Below are 24,105 nucleotides of genomic sequence, written 5' to 3' on the forward strand. Positions count from 1 at the left end.
ATACTTTGATTGCCTCCTTGTACCTTTTAAACTCCTGCTGTCCTTTAGATGAGCAACAGGGTCATTTCCTCAAGGACTCCTCCTGTGATTTTCTAGGTCCTTCTGCTATAACAGCCCTCTGTTTTTCCTTGATATTGTCATCTGCAGTAACTATTATATTTTTGTGTGATTATATGACAAATGTTCATTTTCTTAACTCATCCGCTAGCTGAATGAACATATAGTTCACTTCTAATTTGCTCACCATGTTGTTACCTGTAGTGGTTTTCACTGTACCTATCCTGTATTAGGTACACCGTTATTTGTGATAAGAATAAACAAATACAGAAAAATCTCAGAACATAGTAATAAACAGATTTTTGTTATGTAAATTTTTATATCTAGGCGTGAGGGTAATTTAGCACATTTTACAGGCAGTATACCACTCACTAAATAACTTACAATGGTAATAACGTAGCTTAGTTTCCCTAGGAAACAGACTCTAAGAGATAGGTGCATGCAGGAAGTTTTATTGGGAAGCATTGTTTGGATGAGGACAAGTGGGGCAGAGAAATGAAGGAAGATGCACAGAGGGAGAAATCCAACTCTACTACTCAACAAATGTCTTAATTGATCTCTTCAGGGACCTCTGAAATTGGGATGGCTGCTCCAAGAAGTCTTGAGTTAAGGCACGAGTCAGGCCTTTATATCTTCATGGGAACTAGTTATTGGATATATGTTACTGTAGGAAGAGGCATGAACCTTGGATAGATGGCTCCTTTTAAGCTAGAGGCAATTTCCCAAGAGGGACTCAGCAGAGAGCTGTAAATCTCCAACACCTGCAGGAGTTCAGGGAATGAGTGCCTGGGTCTTGAACAGTAAGAGTGGGTGGGTGGAGTTGCAGGTCTGTGAGGTACATTATCACATTCACTACAGACAACCAAAAGGAACAATGGATAGTTTACAGCAAGGTTCTGTCTCAACTCCAGATACAAATGAACTTGAAATTATGAAAAAGTAAAATTCCAGCAAGAAAACAAAGAAAGTGCATTCAATGCCAGCAGCTGTAATTATGGAAACTTCTAAAAGAAAGAAATAGCAAGCTTGAGGAAAAGGTTTATAAGATGTGAGGGAAATTCAGAGATTTCTCATTCCAGAGGATGTTCTCCCTCCACTTTAATAAAGTTAGATAATGCTATAAAACTCTCACTCACACTGCATTTTACCCCAATTGCTCATAGGCAATCATGTTCCAATTGTGTTTTTCTAGAATGTGAGCACTGGAGAATTGAATCTTTAAATTTTTAATATTTGACTTACATTATATGGCCCATTGCAATTTGCAGACTACTATTACATACATTTTGACACTTGACTCTCACAATAACCCCATTCAGTTAAACCACTTATTCAAAATCACTAAGTGGCAATATGTATTTTTGAACCAGTAGCAGCTAAAGATAACAGAGACAAATGTCTTTATTGTCCACTGAGGTATCACTAATGCCTATCACTGCGCCTGAAACAATAGCACTCAAAAATAATTGTTGAGTACATTTCTATGAGGTATTTGTAGTTCTGTGCTATCTATGATCTTTGATACTTACATAATATACGCTTATAAGCAATCAAGTAATTATTCCATGTTTATTCAATAAAATACAAACTAATATGTGCCTTATGGTCTTTTGGAGTAGGAATACTGGAAATATTTGCATCTAACTGATCTTTAGTCATTATGGCCTGGATCATGATTACTTGGCCCTATAAAATCAGATGGAGGGAAAAATGCGTCTCATAATCAATTGAAATCTCTGAATTTTTCTGGAGAAAATCAACTTCCAAAAAGTGTTCAAAAATAGGTGTCTAAAGCTAGGCTACAAAGAGAAAATTAAGGCATATGGAAAACTGAATTTTTATTGTGTTTCTAAATTTGGGATATTGAATAACTTTTCAGATGTGAAATTAAAGATGACTCATCAGCCTTACTTCTGACTATGGTGATAATAATAATATTCATTCACGTACTGTAAACTATTAAGTTGAGAGATGAGCTGTCTCACCGAAGCCTACAAAAAATTAATGTGGAACACCTGATATTTGACTGTGCTTCCAGATGGAGGGACAGCTTGACAAATGCCACCATAATTTACAACTTTTTAAAAGTGTGGTGTGAATGCATTTGCAGTAAGCGTTAAACAGCTTGGATTATTTACAGGTACAACTGCATTCAATGTGAAATTTCAATGGATTTAAATATTATTAAATTCAATCACTGATCACAGAGTATAGGTGTGGCATGTGAGTAATGTGTTTAGATGCCTTAATTAAATATCTTAGAACAAGACACATCTGTTTGGTAAAGTTAGGGTATCATAAAATAGCATTTAAATTTTATATTTAGTTATTGGCTGTCATTCCTGAAGCTCTTACCTTGGTAAAGAGTATATTTTGGACTTACCCTTACCATTATGTGGTACTTTAGGGAAATAATTATCACAGAAAGAAAATATGGAGACAGTGTCTAACTCATGGGATACCCTGGATTCCTATATTCATAAATCAATTATTGTTTATTACCCTGAAAGAGTACATAAATTCATATGCCTGAAAGTTAGAAACTCAACATTGAATTTTACCCTAAACTGGAGAAGGAATAGTATATAATATAATCATATACATCATACATGTATTATATGTTTGTCCAATACATTTACTATGTATACATATATAAAGGACATAAATATTCCTTTATCTCTGGATATATGATTATGTGCATATGTATATGTTTATCTGCATGTGTGTGTGTATCTCTAAAATATACAGATAACTTTGGAGGTAAGTAAGGTATGATTATAGGGAGATGCAAGAACATCTGACTTTGAAACATTACCGCCTGAAAAGGAAAGCAGTTAGTTTGACATATTTTAACTAGAAATTCATTGACAGATATTGTGACTTCTCAGCAATAAGTGGAACACTAAGAAGAATACATGATGAAGTGAAACTATGGTTTCTCAAATGAACTGCTTAGTGCATAACAAACTTCAGGGTCTATTCCATTTATTCAATCACTAAGTGTTCAAGTGTTCTTGGTATTTTGTTTCAGTCCCAGGCTAAGAACTGAGTACCCAAATCAACATGGGCCCTCTTTTCCTGAAGTGTATACCCTAAATAGAAGACATATATTAAATAAGTCACATTCAAATAAATGTAAAACAAAATTTGGCAGGTCTATCATAAAAAATATGGTATTAAAAACTAGAACAATAAAGAGAGGGTGGGTCTAATTTTTGCTGGTGGTAAGGGTGACTCAGAGAAGCCTTCTTTGACATCTAAAGCATGAGTGGACCAGAAGAATTTCAAGTGGAGGACAATGACAAAGGGAGGAAAGTGGATGGAAGATGAGAAGATTATTCTGTGGTTGGAACATGAGTCAGGGCAAGAGTGGCCCTAGGGGAGATTGGAGAGGAGGTAAGGACAGGTTGTCTAGAGGTCATTAGGAAGTTTGCATTATATTCTGACTATAATGCAGCATTGAAAGATTTATATCCTGTGTGTGGGGGAGATGGGGGAGGAAGAAAGAGGGAAGAGCCTATTAATACTTTACTCTGGAGTAGAGAGCAGGTAAGAGATAAGACTGGAATACAGGTGGCTATGATCATGATGGATGATTGAAGATGGAGAAATGAAGAGTGATTCAAGATGTACTCAAGAGGTTGACTTTTTAGAACTTGGGAAGGAATTTCATGAGGATGTGAGGTAATGGAGTCAAGGAGACCCCAAGGTTTCTATTTAACTTTGTCTACTTTCTCATAATGACAATTTTGATTCAAGGACAAGGTATTGGACCCCTAGTAAGTTGCTGGTTCTTGAAGGCAATCAGAGGGCTTGTTTAGAGAAACCTTCTCCAGTCACTCAAAAATTTATATTAAGTAATTTCTCTATTTCTGTTTTATCTGCCAAGCAGCATCACATTTGACTCTAGTGCTTACGCTGAGCCTCATCTCAATAACAGTAATATCTTTACTTGAAGACTGTATCTGAGAACCTAACAGTGTTGGCACATTGAAGCTGCTCAATACATATGTATTGAGTGTATGGAAGGATGCACTAACTAATGAAAAAATAATAACAAAGGGGAAATACCTGACTCCATGGAGTCATAATCTGCCTGGAAGATGGAGTGTCATAAACACCTAAATAGAGGTAAGTACAAAATGTGATGAGAGAAGAGGATGCATTCAGCTCAGAGAGAAAATGACAGAAGTTTGGAGCGCAGACATCCTCAAAGAAGCAGTGAATATTTTCTGATTTGGGGCGATTTCTAAGTGAAATCATTCCCCTCTTCCTATCCACCTCTATGACAAAACATAAAAACTCTTAAAGAGAGCTTTATATTTTAGAATAATGGTTTTTTAAAACAAACATGAATAGATTATTCTACAATAAAACACAACAAAAACAAAACAAAACAAAAAATAAAACCCTCAGCCTTGATCATGTACACTAACAGCACTTAACTGCAGGTTGCTGTTGTCTGTAGCTACTGGTGCTTGCTTCTCTTCCCCAGCCCCAGGGACTGTGCACTCTTGGAAGACAGCGCTTTCCTGTCCTCGATGGGGCCCAGAGTCCTGCCAGCCTATCTACTTGCTGAATTACATCTACTGTCTCTCATCCCTAGGAAGTTCCTGAAGATCCAGTTGCTTCTAAGACAACGTTTCTCCCGCTCGCGGGGTTCACGCGGGAGGAAACGAAAGGAACAATTTGTTACTTGTGTCCCTACAGCTTTTACCGTTAATCCTGGGGATCCCTCACTCAGGCCCCCGCCTACTCAGCTCAGCCTTTACTGGCTCCCAGAGCAAGGCTCCGGTCTGCGGCCGGCAGAAATCCAGCGGCCTGGCGGAGCGCGGGCCGGCGGGGCTCTGGGAGCGAGGGGGCTCGTGGGCTCCACAGGAAGCCGGAGCCGCGGGACCGAGCGCGCAGCCCCGCCCTGGGGGCGTCGCCGCCCGCGCCGGCCCCGCCTCGCCCCCGCGCCGCCGGCCCTCGCTTCCGACAGCTTTTCCACTCGCTTTCCCGCAAGCTGTCGTTTCGGTTTCTGGCTGGCGCTCGAGGACGCAGGGAGGGTCTGTGTGTAGGAGACTCCAGACTGTAGGCGCTGCCATGGCCCCTGTGCTTAGCAAGGACGCGCCGGACATCGAGGTACCGACCAGGCGCCGGCTCGCCCGGGGCGGGTGGGGGGCCGGCTGGTCTCAACCCCAGGCCTCCGTGGGGCGCCGCGCCCGCGAGTGGGATACGCGGGAAACTTTGCCTCGGCTGGAGATCTGCGGGGGAGGCGGAGGATCGCGGAGCCAGGGCCCCGCGTTGCCACTCGGGACAAGTTCAGGACTTTCCGTGACCGCAGGGTGTGCCTTTTGGTGGGATCTTCCTGTTTACTTCGCAGGCGATTTCAGAAAGCCTGTCTGGACCTGTCTTGAGCAGCAGTGGTTGAAGAAGCTCTGGAGTTCAGAGGGGTGGGCTATAGGGGACAGAAGTACCTCTTTCCCATGCTTTCTGCCGGGTACCTACCATTTGCCCCTGTAAGTCCTTTTGGGACACCTGCCCACAGCCTCCAACTCCAGTAGCTGAATGCTGCTCTTTGCAAAGATGGAGTATGAAAGTAAAAACTCTTGTCAGCTTTGGCAGCCTCCCTTAGCTTTCGTATCCCTGTTTATGAAATAATTTAACATAGCGGAGAATGGAACAAAGTATTGAGAACATAAAAAATGCAGAGCCCTCAGAAGAACATAAATAAACTGTACTTTACTCTCAACAGTTTTTGATTTCCTTTTGCACTGCATTTCTGTAAAAATGTCACCTTTCTTTCTGTAAATAAGGTCCTATCTGAAATGACATGGCCTTTTCAATTGAATTCTTTCTAGTACCTTAATTTATGCCATGAGAAGAATTTAATTATAAATAGTGATTTTAGACATACTAAGCCAAGGCCAGCATTTCTGATCTAAGGCAAACTCCTTTTTCCTGTTTTGCTTTGTTTTGGGGTTTTTCCTTGAGTTTTTTACTCTGGTAGAATATTTGCGCTCTCTCTCTCTCTCTCTCTCTCTCTCTCTCTCTCTCTCTCTCTTTCTGTGTGTGTGTATGTGTGTGTGTGTGTGTGTGTGTGTGTGTGTGTTGAGAAATACAGTTTTCCTTTCCTCTATTCTTTTGGTGGCTTACATAAAAGTTTTAAACCACCTGTTTGCAGAGTAGCTGTTTTTGCCTCATTTTGCCTCTGTCATTGATGAGAGAAACTTTGATTTAGGTTATAGTCCTTTTTGGTCCTTGTGACTTTTATTTAATTCTTTTTTTTTTTTAAAGCAAGTCAAATAGCAAATTTACAACAGCTTTCAGGCAGTACTGATTTCACAGTGTTATGTGTTTGATTTCTTTCTCAATATCTCTTCAAATTGCCTTTGAATTTAATTCTTACCCACATTCTTCATAATGAAAATATGCTACTGAAATAGTAAATGTCCATTTTAATTTCATATGTTGTTTTATGCAAGAATATTTAAGAAGTCTAAGCCATCCCACTGCATTCAGCCTAGTCTAATCTTAGTCTGTGGCCAGTTGGCCTGGTGGTACTTACAATCTGGAATGATGCTATTCAAACTCTTTCAGCTTTTGTGTTAATCAGTAACATCTTTTATCATGTACAATTCCTTACTTTCCCCTCAAAGTAATACCTATGATTCATGAGCTAAAATACCATGAAAGAGCATGAAATTAATCGTTAAAATATAATGCAGTGAGGAAAAATACATTAAACCTAGGGGAATACACTGAAGCATGGATGTCTCAGTTAATCCTACTGGTTTGCCAAAGTTCATTTTTGTGTTGAATCAGAATGAATCATAAGGCTGTTTTTTAAATCAAATCTTTCCTTGAACAAATTGATTGACATCATAGAAATTTATCTGACCGTGATCATTGTTTTAGCTTTAAATTCAAGGAAAAGCAAGTAATCTTTTTAAAAATTGTTGGTATGACATAGATAGTAAATGTGATAACATTACATTGATAAAGTACTTGATAAATGAAGAAAGAACAGAAAGTGATGGTGACAGTACACTCTAATGTTGGTTTAATTTTCCCTCTGAGCTACTTACAGAATTTCAGGTTGCATTGAAGCAGCCAAGAGGTATCTTTGTTTCTGAGGACAGAAATTATTGAAGTACACAAAGTCATTTTGTGTGCTTATTCTTAATCTTCTAAGCCTCAATCTAGTATCCCATCAGCATTGAAGGGTTAGGAAACAGGAGGGCAATCAGGTCACTAAACTATAGACCTGAATATCCCTGGCTAGAATAGGTAAGGAAAGGGTGTGTTACTTGGTAATAAGACCTAGCTCATAGAACCAAAAGTTATTGTCCTTGTAGTAATCCTAGAAATTGCATGAGAAGTCAAGTCTTTCAGACACATTAATGTAGTATAGAGCTTGGCCTCTGGAGCTAACTGCAGGGAATTGAGGTCTAGAGCCGCCCCCTTTAGCCATGGGACCCTGGGTAAGTTACTAGCTGTCTCTAAACTGCACATGCACAATCTGCTAAGAAAGTAAAATAATAATAGGAAGGATAATAAACATGTCACAAGTTGGCAGCTTTATGTCAGCAAAAAGGGAAAATGATAAAAAGTATTTTCCAGAAAGTCACTGCCAATGAGCTTGGCCTCCAGAACTAACTGCCTGGAATTGAGGTCTAGAGCCACCGCCTTTAGCCATGTGACCCTGGGCAAGTTACTAGTTTCTCTAAACTGCCCTTGCGCAATCTGCTAAGTAATTAAATAATAATATGAAGGATAATAAATATGTCACAAGTTGGCAGCTTTATGTCAGCAAAAAGGGAAAATGATAAAAAAAATAAAATATATTTTCGGGGAAGTCACTGCCAATGAAAAGATTAGTAATTTAAAGTTCATTAACAAAAATAGCATATGCTTTTCAAAGTTATTTTGCTTTGTTGAGTAATTTTGTCAAGGATGACATTTGACTACAAACTTTCCTGGGCAGGTTTCAAATAAGGTGAGTATTGGACATTGGTCACTTTCCCTGACCTCAGCAGTAACTTCACTGTACTTCTTTATTTAGATTGAATTTCTGGGCAATATAATGTCAATATCTGTACACTTAAAATCAAATAAAAATGCTTTTCAAGACTCTACTTTTATTCCATATCTTGTTCACTTCCACTGACAAAGATAATTGAGAATAGACTATAAAAGTGTGTAACATGTCTGTATCTGCAACAAGCTTTTAACTCTATTAATACTAGTAATTCTGGTATTTATAGCCAAACTTAAGTTTCTGCCTACCACACTACTGCTCCCACAATCATAAATCAAAGTTCATTTTTTGAATTCCCAAATAATTAATGTTAAAAGGTTATAAACATAGTTCAGTTTTTTCCCGAGTCAGGGATTCTAGTCATTGTCCATAGAATCAAATATATGTTGAACCAAATAGACATGGCCTCTGAGTTACTTATCCTTTGACTTCTATTTATTTGAGAAGGTAACTTAGAATTTTCTATATTTAATAGTTAATAAAATGAGGTTTAAAAATAGTGGATTTGGAAAATGGGAGCATAAGGGAATTGACTTGAAGAAAGTGAATTTTAAGGACCATTTGAAAAAAAGGAAAGGCATGGGTTATAAATTCGCAGAGATGGCAAAAAAATATTTCAGAACACCCTTTATCATAATGCTTTTGACCATGAGGAGGGAGAAGGGTCATGGATCCAAAGGAGAACATGAGAGTTCAGTTTTTTAGTATCCATGGGTTATTTATTTATTGATCTAAATTTATACATTTTTTAAAACTGAGTATGTAAGTAACAGTCCTTTCTCCTCTCCTTCCTTTTATCAGTTGAGTACTACAGATCTTGTGGCACTGCAGTCTTACCTTGTTATGGCTTTAAGGCTTTTTATTTATTTAAAACTTGTTTTGTGAGTTTTAATTGTGGAACATGCACTTGACCTCCAGACCGTACTTGATTTTACTTTAGAATTGTTTTCCCCGTTGTGAGGAGTTTATGGGGCAGTAAAATATGTGTCTGAGTGTCTGATTTGAAGTCACTGATTCCACTGATAGCCCTTTACATTTTAAGGAATTACACATTGCCGGGTTTCTGTTCTCGCGACTAAAAGGCTCAGGAGTCACTCCAGGTAAACTGGGATGACTGGGCTGCATGAAATAACCACACAAGAGACACAAATACCTTTTTCTTTGGGGTCACTGTGATGGCTCCTCTGACCTTAAGGGTCCCCAGGAAGAGAGAGAGCAGGAGCTGACCCCTTTTATTGAGGAGAAGCTATTCAAATGAGGCAAGGGGTCAGGTTTCAGGGGACTGAGTCTGTCTTCATGACATCCAGTGTCAGCAGGTTGACCAACACCTGGGTAGGCCACACCCATGGGCACAGTAAGAGAAGGGGACACACATATAAGGCACTTCCATGGAAGATTCTATCCTAAACAGGGCAAGAGATTATATTACAAAGGAATAGGTGAGCATAGCTTCACTCATGGGGCTGTAGCAAGACACACCCATGCACGAGACACCAACCCTGGAACCCAAGAAAGGTGGGGAAAGCTCTGCCACATTTCTGTGACTGAGCACCTCAGCACCCAGCTGGGGAGTGTGACTCAGTCATGTGCAAGGTTGGTCTGCCACAACACATTTCTATAGTTGAACACGTTTATGTGTATTTCAGTATGATTTTTTAAAAAAAATTCTCTCTATTTCACAAGAATTCAGAGGATGAGTTTTAGTAGTTTAATTAAAAACTATGAGATTAATGACAAGAGGGAGATTTTTTTTAGATTGGCTCTGCTTAATCTCAATGATAGCAGATAGTGTTGACTGATTGCCTAATTGTAAAATGTACTGGAATTCAATAGCCACCTTTCTTAATATTTGACAGATAAATCCACATTTTGAAAGCTGAATATTAATGATAAGGAATTAATAAAAATGCTAAGAAAATCTAGAATCACAATGCTGAGATAATTGGATGATCTTTAAGCAATCATATCTTTCTTTGTAACTATTTGAATTAAGCATTTTGCCAAACTTTATATGCAGGAAACAACACTAGGACTGGAACCCTCCAGTAAGGGGAGATGCCTGATCACTGTGAGAGAATTCTAAAGCACAAGTTAAGTTGCAAGATTTGGAACACTAAGATGAAGAGACAATGAGACTGAGAAAAGATTGTCATAAAAATCATAACAAAGAAGATTTGATGAGAGGTTGGATTGAATCCAGGCTTCAGGATTGCTGAAGAGGTTGAAAAGTAGGATTGGCCAGTTTATTTTTCTGCCTCTTAGCTATATGATACAATGATAAATATGTCACAGAGGCCTTGTGTCCCAAAAACTGTAGAGAAATTTTATTTTATTTATATTCTACCTTAATTAAAAATTAATTTAAAAAATGTTTAATAAGGCATTCATTGATTTTAAATTTATTTATAATCAGGGTTTTGATTTTCAAATGTGACATATGTTTACCTTCTGGATGTCATTTGCTCTCAGTCCTCCATATCAGGACAGAAGGTGTTTTTCTGGCCTCAAACATCAATAGTGTGGGTGTTCACAGATATCCTGGAGCCAATTATACTAGAGAGATAACTCTTAATAGGATTATGTATTTCCCAGGGTTTATAATTATTGCTGCTTTCATTGCTCTTAATTAAAATGTTACATTAGTAGATATGAAACATTTGCATAAAACTTATTTTTTAGGCGGTTCAACACAATTATCCATTTATTGGTGTTAGAAACTAAAAACTTTTGTATGAAGTTGTTTATTTTGTATTTCACAAAATCAAGCTTTATTTCATGGTGTTTTAAAAAGCATCATATTAAAACAGACCTGGGTTCAAATCCTTGCTCTTTTATTTGTTTATCTGTGTAATTCTGGGCAGCTTTTTTGTTTTTTTTTTTTGTCATTTCTTCCTCTGTAAGTTGGACTTAATCTTATTAATTCACACATAATAGGATTAATTGGAGTCATATACATAAAATGCCCCAGATAGCATCTGTCACATAAAATAATGCTTTTAAAGTGGTAGTACTTACTTCAAATATTACTACATATATCATATGTATTATATAAACATCAAATGGCTGAAATTCGTTCAGTTCTAAGAATTAATTAGCAGTATTAAAGCTTACCAATAGAATGTAGAATCTGTGAGATGGGGGGGAGAATTAATGAATTTAAAAGAATTATGAGGAAAACGTATTATAGATTCATAAATGTTGCAGATACGTATTATGAAAGTGTTATTGAATTCTATTTTTTAACATTACAGGTGGGATGAAAGAGTTTCTAAAACTCAGGTTAAATTAGAGTCCCATTTTATTTCTATTTCCAAATATAATTTTAATACCTATTGTATTTCCAGGTTTCTAGCATAAGCCTCAGGGAATACAAAGGAAGAAGCTTAGCCTCTGTCCACACAAGACTCTCCATATCTGCTAAATAGGGGAATCAGATTCCAATCCCCATCCCTAAGGTTTTTACTTTAGCATGCATATGGATTGATTCTTCAGTGTTTCTGAGACTAAATCAGGCTTACTGCATGGGTAAAAAAAAAATTAGTTTTGGTCTTCTCATTGAAATTTTGAAGGGATTTGATATTACTCTTTCCTGTAAAGAAATTCCTACACAATTTAAACAAACTGAGATAGTTTTAAACTAACTGTATGAATATTATCTTGTCTCTGAGGAAATTTATGAGCTTCAAGGAAAAGTTTTTTTCCTAGACTTTTAAGCATCTCTGAACACACTGCATTTGTTTATGAATAATTTTTAAATTCCTCGGACAGAGTGGGCTAGAGGTCAGCCTATTTTGTATCAGGAAAAGGTAAAGGGTGCCCTCTTTGAAAAAGGACTCAGGTAGTAAACTTTTTATATTAATTATAACTATTTTATTTTTTTGAAAATTTCAGTTTGGTTGTATAATAGCATTCTTGCTATCCTCTACCTCTCTCATAATAATTAAAGAGACAATCTGTGTCTCTACCTCCCAGGTGCTTGGAAATTGATATTATGAGTGCTTATGAATGTCCCCTTGAGGCGCTCTTGACTGGGCCACTTTGAAGAAAAATCTCTTCATCAATAATTAAGCCCTGAGGGCCACTTCTCAGGGGACCCACACAAAATTACATGTCAACTCCAGACCTGATTTATACAGATGGTGATCATGGATGAAGCCCTAACTGCATGCTCCCCTCCCCCATAATTCAATCTGGCCACTCTGCTGATCCCCCCTACCCACCCCCACTGCTTTTTCTTTGCTTAGAAAACTTCATCCCCCAGTTTTCAACTCCTGTTACCTACCCAGGATTAACTCATCTAAGTATATTTTTATCTTTGTGAAATTCTTTAAAGGTGTTATGAAAAATTGGGTATAATAGCATGATAAAACTTTAAAAATATTAGTATGTCTGATGAAAGAGTTATGTGAAAAATTTTAAGCCAAACAGTACAAAAGAATATGCATTTACTAGTTGTTAATTAGAACATGTACTCTAAGACAGGTGGCAGCTTGGGGATGGTTTCACTCTCCAAATGAGATCTGTTGCTCTCTGACCCTGTGGAAATCATTCAGCCACTTGTAAGGAGTTTCCTGATCCTTCAGCAAATTTGCTATTGATCAGTCTTTTAAAGATAGTTTCTTAATAAAATGTGGCAATAGTGAAATTGTTTGGAAATGTGTCCTGCTGTGTGATCATATCAAGGAAATGTAGAGATAGTCCTGCCATTTAGCTATTCCATTTACATGCTAGGTAGGATTTCATCTACTATTTATACCATTATAGAATTTAATATACTTATTCATCTGATTTTTTAAACTTTCTTCATGACTGTCTACCTCTTTTTATTTATTTATTTTTTTAGAGAATTTTAAAATATTTATCTTTTAGTTTTCGGTGGACACAACATCTTTATTTTATTTATTATTTAAAGAGAGATGTTTTTTTAATATTTATTTTTTAGTTTTCGGTGGACATAACATCTTTATTTTATTTTTATGTGGTGCTGAGGATCGAACCAGCGCCCTGCGCATGCCAGGAGGGCATGCTACCGCTTGAGCCACATCCCCAGCCCCTCTTTTTATTTTTAATGAAATAAGTGAACCAAATCTGAGTACACAGAGAAAATCCAATCCTACCTTATATGACTGGAGTTCTTTGTGAGAATGATCTGAAATTATAATGCTGTCTTTAACTAGAACTTAAGAGAGGAAATTAAAAAATGGAGGTAGAACTCTTAGCTAGTTTCTCTGGTGTTTTCCTTGGTTGATGATCTCCTTTGGAAACCAGAGGATAAGCAGTGGGAATCCTGGCCCCAGGGGGGAAAGACATAACCTTTCTCTGACTCCTTGTACCACAGTGACCTGAACGCTTTGGGAGCCTTCTTACAGATATACTTCCATGCCAAGTATTGGTTAGTGCTGGGATAAAAAATTTGAAATCCACCATAATTCAAAGATGAAAGCATTTAGTTCTCTTCACAGATCCCTAGCACTAAGAAATGACAACTTTAAAAGCAAAATGCTCTTTTCTGTGCATCAACTTTTATTAAATTTGTTTTGCATTTTTATGATTTAATTTTTAAATTACTTTCCAAGATCATAAAGCACTGTGTTGGAAGTACACTTGAGATGGTTGGCTTCAACTGCATATACTGCATTTAGGTTCTTCACTTGCCACTTACACTTCAACTGATTTAAGCATTTTATAAAAGATGATTTTTAAAAAGGAAATGGGGTCATTCTTGGTTGCAAAGACAGAGAGGAAATGGAATCAGTTACCCATTTACTTCATTGTCCCCCACTGATTCTGTGTTTCAGAACACCGACCGGGGCATCTGGATGTAGTTTTCTGTTATGTGGGTGTGACTTAACTTTGAATCAGTGCTGACTTAACACTTCTTAGGGTTTGGATCTGAGGTGTCCCTGAAAAGCTCACGTGTGAGACAATGCAAGAAGGTTTGGAGGAAAAATATTTTTGGGTTATAGCCTTAACCTATCAGTAAATTGTTCCCTGATGGGATTAACTGGTGACTAGAGGCACTTGGGTTGTGGCTGGAGGAAGTGGCTCTTTGCAGGTTGGTTTTGGGGTATATATATGTGGCAAGTGGAGACTTCTCTCCTTGATCACCATGTGAACTGTTTCCCTCTGTCACACTCTTCTTCCATGATGTTCTCCAAGGAATGGAGCTGGCCTTATATGGACTAAAACCTCTGAAACCATGAGCCCTCAAATAAACTTTCCTCCCCTAAAATTGTCTGATTAGATCTGTTAGTCACAGTGGTGAAAAAGCTGGCTAAAACAACCCTTCTTTCTAGATTATAGTTTCACTACTTGTATAATTCCTTATTTTTTTCCTGCCCTGAAAGAATAGGAAAGTATGATTGGGCCTCAGGTTGTTCTCGAATAGGTAATTTTCATGTTATCTTGAATGCATAACTGTAGCACTAACTGCAGCTGGGTCATGTGACCAAAGAAAGAGACTTTTCATTTTGTCCCAGCCTCTCCAGCTCCAGGACTAAACTACTCTGGCAGACCATGTTTTAGGCTGCCTGCCTTAGCAGTATGAGTGATGAGTGCTCACATACCAGCTTGTGCATGTATAGTTTTTTTCTTCTTAGTACTCAGGAAGAATAAAGAATCTGTGAGTTTAAATGCTTTTTACTAACATTTTTATCACAATGAGAAATATAAGAAGCCCAAACATTCCTGGAACCAAGGAGTTTATGTCTTGGATATGTTAACCAAAATAATTCTGAATTTATGCTACATTTTAAAGCTAAGTTTAAATGTAACCTGAACTCCAAAACATTGCCATGCTTAAGCCTCTGTTTTGAAAAAGATTAAAAAAAATTTGCAGAGGAAAATTCTTATATGGTTTATGAACATCATTTCCTCTATTTCAAAACTAGACTGCTTTAAAATATTCTTTATATTCTTTTTAAGACCATATTGTTATAATAGACATCTAGGAGGTAATTTATCAATGGTAGGCATGAATATCTTAAGGATCTGAAATATTTTCAAGTTTTCCAGATAATAATACAATCCATGTATGTGGCAGCTAGCATGGGTGAATGTATATAAAATTTTATCCTTTCTAGTGTTAGTAATTGTTTTTATTTTTAATTAGATGGAAGTTTCCTGTCTGCTTAATTTGAGTGATTGAGTTTTGGGAAATTTGAACATTTTTTTCCATATTCTTAAATAGAAATATTCCCAGACTTTAATTAAATATTAATGAATAATAAAATCACAACAAAATTAATGCTATTATAGAAACATGCAGTTTATTCAAACTAACTTTATATAAATTCAGAACTAACAGTAGACTAGTGGACTTGATCTATTGTTAATATTTATTGATACTGAGTAGTGGCTCATTCTAATTTACTTTAATTGGAATGAAGGGCAGCATTGATTAATGGTTAAGTATGCAGGTTCTGGAACCAAGGAGTTTATGTCCTACCTTTGCCTCTTAGAAATTCTAATTTTGGCAAATAAATGTTTGTTTACTCATCTGTAAAGTGGGGATTAATAATAGTACCTATATATGAATTGTTATATGGTTGAAGGAAATAGTATACATTCATAATTTTCAGTAGTTCTAACACATGGCAAATATGTCGTTAGTGCTAGATATTAAAATTTTAATAATGACTATCATTGTTTAGATTTCAGGGTTCTTTTTATCTCTTTGGAAAATTTTTAATCTTTTTTAAAAATATTTTTTAAATTGTAGATGGACACATATCTTTATTTTATTTGTTTATTTTTATGTGGTGCCAGGGATCGAACACAGTGCCTCATGCATGGTAGGCAAGCTCTGTACCATTGAGCTACAACCCCGTTCCAAGTATAGGGATTTACTGTCTCCTTTTTCTTTTGTTTATTCAAAAATATTTATTAATTTATTTCTGTTTGTAAGAAAATTGTATTACAGTGGAGGAACAATAGATAGTAGAATTTTAAGAATGTTTTTAATTACATAAATACACACACACATATATATTTTGACTGGGGATTGAACTCATGGACATTTTACCACTGAACTATATTCCCATGTCTTTTTGTTTTTTATTTTGAGACAGGGTCTTGCTAAATTGTTGAGGCTGGCCTCCAACTTTTGATCTTCCTGCCTCAGACTCTCATGTTGGTGGTATTATAGGTATGGAATTATAGGTGTAGGCCACCATAGCAAGTGAGCCTCCTTCATATATGTTAGAGAAGGCCTCCCTGAGAAGTTGACATTTAAACTGAAATTGAAAGATAATAAGAAGTCTGCAAAGACTTAAGTTTTGAATATTGAAGCATTTTGAATTTTGGACTTTTGGCTTTAGGATGCTTACCCGGTAAAATTTATGAAAATCTTGAGTGCCAAAACCTCTGAAATCTGAAATGCTTCTCATCCTAAGCATTTCAAGTGAGGGATACTCAACCCTATATATTTTTGTAAAGCTTAAGTTACCAACAACATATGTTATACCTTCCTTGAATCTCATATGTAATTGCTAAGTACTTGCTACATGATAGCCACTACATTAGATAATGTGTGTGTGTGGGGGTCTGACTGGAAAGATAAATGCATCTTTCCTAAAGGAGCTTATGATGCAGAACAGCAGATGAGGAAAATTAGCAAAAAACTATAAATCAAGACAAAATAAGTGCTTGGGGTGATGGCACAGAATTGTGTTACTAGGATTAAAGTAGACATGTTTTAAATTTACATTCACACATCTTAATGATTTAGTTTTACATGGTTATTTTGGTTATATTTGATAAGTTATAGTTAAGGAATTCATGTAAGTTTTGTTACAACCTCACTCCACCTTTGCTTCAGTATGCAGTAATTCAGGGGCCAAAACATGAGTTAGGGCATCCTTGTCCAGGGGTGGGTAGAGGAGTGCTGTCTTGGCTGAAATGGACCAGTTATAATACAGTGCAGTATAGCAGCTGGCAGAGTTGGACTTCACAGGGTTGACTGTGGATATGCATTCAAGGCATGCTTATTTTTTTTTTTTCCCCCTCATACCCTACTTAGGAACATGTTTCCATTCTTAGGAAGATGTATCTGTTTCAGAAATTGTGAAACCAAGGACATAGAAAGGTTAAATGGTTTGATTAAAGTCAGTAGTGAATTGAAAACTAAAATCTATGAATATGAGCTCAATATTATGTTGCTGTTTATTCAGACATTAAAATACATGATATGAAAATTAGGAATCAGAAGTATATAAGTGGGAAGTCCTTCAAAAGCTACCTCATTTTTTTCTGACTGTATGCATTCACAGAATTTCTCAATAGGATGTTTAATATTCGGTTCTTCAAGGAGCCCTTCACATGTGTAAATGAAGCAAGGTATGAATGGCTTTTAATCGAGGCCAGATGGTTGCAGTGGAGGGAGCTGAAGTGACACCATCAATCACTTCTCAACATGATGTCAGCTGACCGCTTCACCCTCTACCAGGCTACTTTGACCTCTGACAGGACAAAATCTGTATTTGTTGGAGAGATTAAGAGAAAGAAATAGGCAAAATGGGCTGCAGGACTTGAATTTGTTTTTGAATTCTACTTTTCTTTTTCTTCTTTAATGTCTGTATACAGTTGGATATGTGTTATAAAACTTTGATTCACTGGGGACTTAGAATGAAGTGAATTTTTCTTTTCCTCCTACTTCATGACAACAATGATGTCACCTGTCCAGAAAGCCAATTCATATTTGAGGACTAAAAAAAATGTAATTACAAGGATGTAATCGAAGATTAATTTATATTAGCCTAACCCTTGCCCCTTTTGCATCTTTAGGCCTGTATAATTTTGAACTAATTATGCTATGCTGGATTTTTAGGTATGCATATTGGGTAATTATAATTTGCACTATAGTTTTCAAAAAAGAACACTTTGTGTAATTCTCACTTACCCTGAAAATGAAATAAATCCAGAACCTATGCAATTGTTTAGTCAATTCTAAAATATATTTCCATAAAACCTATGGCTTAAAAATATATGCACTTGGGTTTGATAAGTTTTATCCTTTGTGTCAACTTTCCTGGGGAAATTAAATGATGTTGCCTATGATAACATAAATTATCAAGCCGTATCTCAAGATCAGCAGTGTCTTTGAATACCCATGGCAACCACTTTGGATTGATATGAGCTTTGAGTTTGAACTGTAGGGGAGTAGTAATAAGCCCTAATAGGTTCTTAGTTGGATTGGACCCCTGTTATGAAAGATTAACAAGAGAAAAACAGAAGTTTATTAATGTGCACATTTCAGACATACATGGGAGATGCCCAGAGGAGGAGTAGATTTTCAGGAGGTGGCTTTGAATTCTAGCTTACATAGCATCTTCAACAATGAACAGTACATTTTTAGAAAAGTGTTAAGACAAAGGAAGAGGACTTTGAGTCTCTTTGGGTGGCATCTTCAAGGGAAGGAAAATGAATAGCAGTTAAAGGCTAGTAGATCTTGTTAATGTAAATTCCTTTAATATCATTGTCACGATGATGAGAACCACACCTCTCTTCAGTCGTTAATTTTGTTCTCCCTGGTAGAGGGAGGCTGGATATCTGTTGTCTCTGTAAATCTATGTCCTGCTTTTTGGCAAATGGAGGGCAGCCAGCTCTTCTGTATCCACTTCTTCTTAGTTGTCTCCAGCTCAGCAGTTCTTCATATTTTGGGAAGGCTTATTATGATCTTCCACACTCCCATTAACCCTAAAGCGTTGTCACTGAAATGTTATGATTACCTTGATGCCCAGTGGGTCCTGTGGAGTAGTCCTGATACTGATATTAGTAGTGATATTGATTATCCTTTGAAAAAAAATGTTTATAAATTTGAGTAATGTAAGTTCTCTGAAGGCTTATAGAATATATGGATCTATGTAGTCATGGGAAGTACCTTTTTTTAAACACCAGGAAGTTATTATAGTTACAGATTGAAAAGGAGAATAATAGGTGATTGTTTCCTAGTGGTGTGCCCCATTTAACAAGTGTCACAAAAGGTAAAACAGTTCTCTTAGTATGCATGTAAACAAAATATTCAATGAATAAAGTAATAAATCTTACTAGAAGTTAAATGCTACTAATATGAAAATACTACTTGTTACACAACAACATAATTCTGCTTAAATTTATGTTCGGTATGAATCTAAAATGACAGTTGAAATATAAGAAGCTTCATATTGAAGGTAATGGTGTTAATTTACTCATCTTTGAGATGAAGACTATTTCAGTGGTAATGGCAAACTTTGAATGCTTAAACAATTATTTTAAATATAGGGATCATCTGATCTTTCCTGTGGAAATGAAAGAAATCTAGTTTTACTCAACAAATCTGAAACTCTGAACTTTTGGCACCAGGGGTGCTTAATTATTAAGCCATATCCCCAGCCCTTTTTATTTTTTTTTTATTTTGAGACAGGGTGTCACTAAATTGCTTAGGGCTTCCCTAAATTGCTGAGGCTGGCCTTGAACTTGTGATCTCCTGCCTTAGCCTCCCAAACTCCAGAGATTACAGATGTATTCTTTTGGGTTTGGCTCACTTGTCTTTATTATTAATATACTTCTGATTCTAGCTCTTATTCTACTTTTTATGTAACTTCCTATCAAAAGATAAGGTAGTAGGCAATATTAAATAGTGGCTAGTTAAAAATATTTAGGGAACTTCTTTGTAGTAATATATTTATAAGTTTGTGTGTTGTGATGAAGTCAGGAGGCTTGGTTCTAATCTTGACTTCTGCCTTTAACTGGGTTGTGTTTTTGACCTTAGTAATTCCGTCTGTAAATGGAAATCCCTATGGCTTCTATACTTTAAGAAAATACAGTTCAATTTATTGTAAGCCTCATTTATATTATGCCCTATACAAGTTACTAGAGATACTGAGATGAGTAATAGCCAGTCATTAGATTCAATAAGCTTAAATTTAGTGGGGTACATAGGCACATATACATAATATTTTAGACAGTGTAGATTTCAATTGAAATGCAAGAAATTGAGAGTCTAATAATATACATAAAAGTTTTCATAAGTTGGTAAATGTTAAACATGGAAGTTATTTTATAATGGAAGTAGTATTACTTGACATTTCTGAGTTGTAAACTATATTTTTGGTACCAGAGCATCTGTGATTTTTTTTTCACAATTAAGAATAACTGTTGGCTTTTTAGATAAGATGCCTGGACTTAATTCAAATCCAACAATTAAAAGGCATGGGAAACAAGCTATATTTCACTGTCAAATTTTTTTAGCCTATATGTCGTTTGTAAGATGACAGCAATATTTAAGTGATGTGCCAAAAATCTGAACATTTGTTCCTGAGGCAGTTCCTATCCCAACTTGTACTTTCTGTGATTACCATTCCCCATATAATCATAAATGGTTGACATGAGAGGTACATTTACATTTCTGTCTTTTCACAACCTATATTGTTTTCAAGTGCTACTAGAGCTTCATTAACAATATTTTTTGAGATTTGCTTCTTACTCTTTATTTCATCCAACAACAGATGACTAATGTATACCAGGAACTTTTGTAGATACTGTGGCTAATAGACAGATGGTAGAATTTTCTGTAAGTCAGATTTCTTTCAGGTTTTATTGACATAGTTATCTGCACCATTGGAAAACAGATTTCAATATTTACAATGCATGTACAGCAATCCTTGAATTTCATGCTAAAAATACGAAAAAGCTAACATTATTGCTGCCCATAAAGGCGGGAGAGTAGTAATTAATACTATAGCCACTAAAGTCAGATATGTAAGTTAGAATTTCTGTCACTTCTTGGACAAGTTACTCAGTTTCATTGTGATTTTGCTCCTCATCTGCAAACTGGCAATAATAATAATACAGTGCTATCAAGGGATTTTTTGTGAGGATGATAACAGTTCTCACTTGAAAACGATTTAGTGAAGTGCCTGGCTTACTGTAAAACCTCATTCAGTATCATATTACAAACAGTGGACTAACGCAAGAATGTTAGAAAAAAAATTTTTTTTTCCAAGTAAGAGATACAATATTTTGAGAAAAAGAGTTTAACTGTTTTCTTTTTGAATTATATATTAGATTGAGAACAAGTCCTAAAATTAAGTCAAGATAATATTGATAGAGACTGAGTGTTTTGCATGGTATATATTGGGAGCCCAGAATTGTCTTATCTACCACAGCCCAATAAGGGAGGACTGAGTAAAGAATAAAGATGGGTGGGGAAGGAGTTGTGTGCAGAGGATGGTTATGGAAGGTTTCCAAAAAATGTTTGCAAAGGAGCATTGGTAAATTTTTATTTTTATCATTGTGTTATTTGTGAAAAATTTGTGTCAGACCAAATGGAGAAAACTATTATTAGTCAATCATGGAGATTTAAATGAATCATCCCCCTAACCCCATGCTAGCAAAACAAAATTTCCATTTATCATTTTTTTGAAATGAGTAATTTTTGGTTTAGGATTTTTGACATCTTGATGAATTTCAAGAAAATACTACCTTATGCTGATGTGATTTCCCATTTGTCTTTTAATACATAAGCCAAATGCTTTTATTTTGAAGTTCATATGCACCCTTTTTCTGGATATTTTAACTTGTTGTTTGAACTGTTAGTGCTTCCTACACCTAGTTAGCTACCAGAGAAGCACACTAAGAACCAAGTTATGAGGCATAATATAGAAAAATTAATAGAAGTAATTTAAATAAGTTACTCAGAATTCTGAGTTTGGATGATGGCAAGTTTAAGACCAGCCTGGGCAACTTAGTGAGAATCTCTCTTAAAATAAAACTTAAAAATGGCCTGGGAATGTAGCTTAGTGGTAGAGTACTTGCTTAACATGCAGGAGGCCCTGGATTCAATCCCCAGTACTACAAATTAAAAAAAAGTGGCTTTAATAACATAATTTATTTTTACCAGTTAAATAAATTCTATAGGGCATGTAAAATATTTTTGTCAATAGGTTTCTCTTTTTGCACTTGATATCTTTAAGTTCAGGTTCACTTGTTCAAGTTGGAAGCTAAAATGCCAGGAGGAGGGAGGGAGAGCAAAAAAATAGTGTGTCCCTTCCTTTAATGAGACTTCTTAAAATACCATCACTTCCAAATATATCTTATTGGCTGATTTATAGTCTCCAGCTTAGAATGATGGCCCTCTCAAAAATTATAGGGGCTTGCTAATAGGGAAGAAGGGTGGAAAGGATGCTCAGGCAGAGATTCACAAAATATGTCAAATATATTTGTTAAACTGACTCCCAGTAACCATCCACAGAGAATTACCAGGTGTGTGGAGGGATCTCAGGTACAATGTTCTGATATCGCTGTTTCAAAAAAGAGTATCTGTGTTAATCTTTTCTATTTGAAGGCTCACGATTCCAAAATCAAATGCAAATCTTGAATACCTTCATATAAGATTCATAAATAAAAGTGAATGGATGGGGCTGGGGTTGTGGCTTGCCTAGCACATGCAAGGCCCTGGGTTCAATCCTCAGCACCACATAAAAATAAATAAAACAAGGTATTAAAAATAATAACAAAAAGTGAATGGAGAAATATAGCATTCCAAACACTTTTCTGTATATTTGGCATGGAACTCTACAAAATTAAGCCATGTGGAAGGGAGTACCCACTGAATTGTGATACCTTTACTCTACTTCTCAGTGCTCTAGGTGGGAGAGTAGGGGATGTGTTTACATTTTGTGTTATGAGTCCAAGGCCACCCTCAGGTACACCAATTCACTGTATATACTCTGTGTACTTAGAGTTTGTTATATCATGAATACAATTCATTATGATAAAAAGATAGATTAAAATAAAAAAGGGGTAAGGCACATAGGTCAAAGGCCACTGAAAACCTGCCACAAGTTTCCAGGAAATACTGAACCTCCTGAGAAATAACTTGTAATGACATGGTGTGAAGTGTTACTAAGCAGGGGAGCTCACCCAAGCCTTGTTGTCATGTAAGCATGACATGCTGTGTGCATTTCATTTGGCTATGAGAACTCTTCAAAACTCAAGAAATTATGATGATAAACTTATACAATCTGGTGGAAAGAATGTCCATGATATAACACAACTTTTATAATTGTCAAGTTTCAATTAGAATAATCTAGAAAACAGGGCTAAAACATTCAGCAATCACATCATTCCAAACTATTAAAATGAAGGCAGGATGTAACTCAATAATAGATTGCTTACATAGCATGTGTGAGGGCCTGGATTCAATCCCCAGCACCACAAAAACTTATTCACTTCTTTGGAGCTCACCACTGTGCTGATCTTCTTTTTCCCATCCATTGCTCTCAATAGACACTTGTTGTCTGAGGGCTTAACGCCTTCCACAGAACCCTTCCTCCGTGTGGGTTTAGTTCAACCGTCATACTTCTTCAAGGTGATGTACACTCTGCCCCAAAACTGACACTTCTGGAAGAGCCTGGTCAGCTCTGTCAGGAATTGCTTGCTCTCCAGGAGGAGCACCATCACTGCGCTCCTGGACGCTCCTGGCCAACATAAGCACCCAAGTGTACCCTTTTCTACACACATTTCTACCTGAAACTAAAAAAAGGAAGCAATGTATCTAAAGCAATTGTTTTTGAGACATTGGCTATCTGGCAAAAAGACAGTGATCTTTGTGAAGTGGAGAAAAATGAGTGTAGCCTGGATTTTCCCTAGCTTACTTAAGGGAGTTTATAAGCTGCAGTTCATAAAGTCTGGTGGATTTCATCAATTGAAGAGAGAGAGATGAGAGTTCAGGGAGACTAAACCAGCTGGACTTTTTGAATAGAATAACACAGAGTGATTCTGAGAAACCTGGAAATCTGTGGACATACTCCTACTCCTCAGTACTCCACAGATTGATGATCAGTGCACGACTGCATAAAGAAACATCTAAGAGAGCTAGAAAGAACAGTACCTGACACGGGGTCTAAGAATAGTGCCTGAAGAACACCATGAGTCACAGGACATTGGGTTCTATGAATGAAAAGCACCAGAAGTTTCTTTTCTCAGTAGTGAGAAATAATTAGACCCAAAGCAGATGCTGTTCAAGTCTCATTTCACAAATCGTA

At 36.4% G+C, this 24,105-nt stretch overlaps 1 protein-coding gene across 2 annotated transcripts in view; it reads left to right on the forward strand.

The window, feature by feature from the left end:
• Positions 1-4,997: 4,997 nt before the first annotated feature.
• DPYD (dihydropyrimidine dehydrogenase) overlaps positions 4,998-24,105 on the forward strand; it is an 824,864-nt gene continuing 805,756 nt past the window's right edge. The window contains exon 1 of one of the 2 annotated variants that reach the window (XM_081305920.1): positions 4,998-5,181. In XM_081305920.1, coding sequence (XP_081162046.1) covers positions 5,143-5,181 — 39 coding nt within the window. In that variant the 5' untranslated portion in view covers positions 4,998-5,142. The remainder of the gene's footprint in view (positions 5,182-24,105) is intronic. The other variant, XM_081305921.1, reaches the window with a different exon arrangement.

The sequence above is a fragment of the Spermophilus citellus genome, assembly GCF_964194105.1.
Source record: "Spermophilus citellus genome assembly, chromosome: 9".
Taxonomy (NCBI): Eukaryota; Metazoa; Chordata; class Mammalia; order Rodentia; family Sciuridae; genus Spermophilus; species Spermophilus citellus.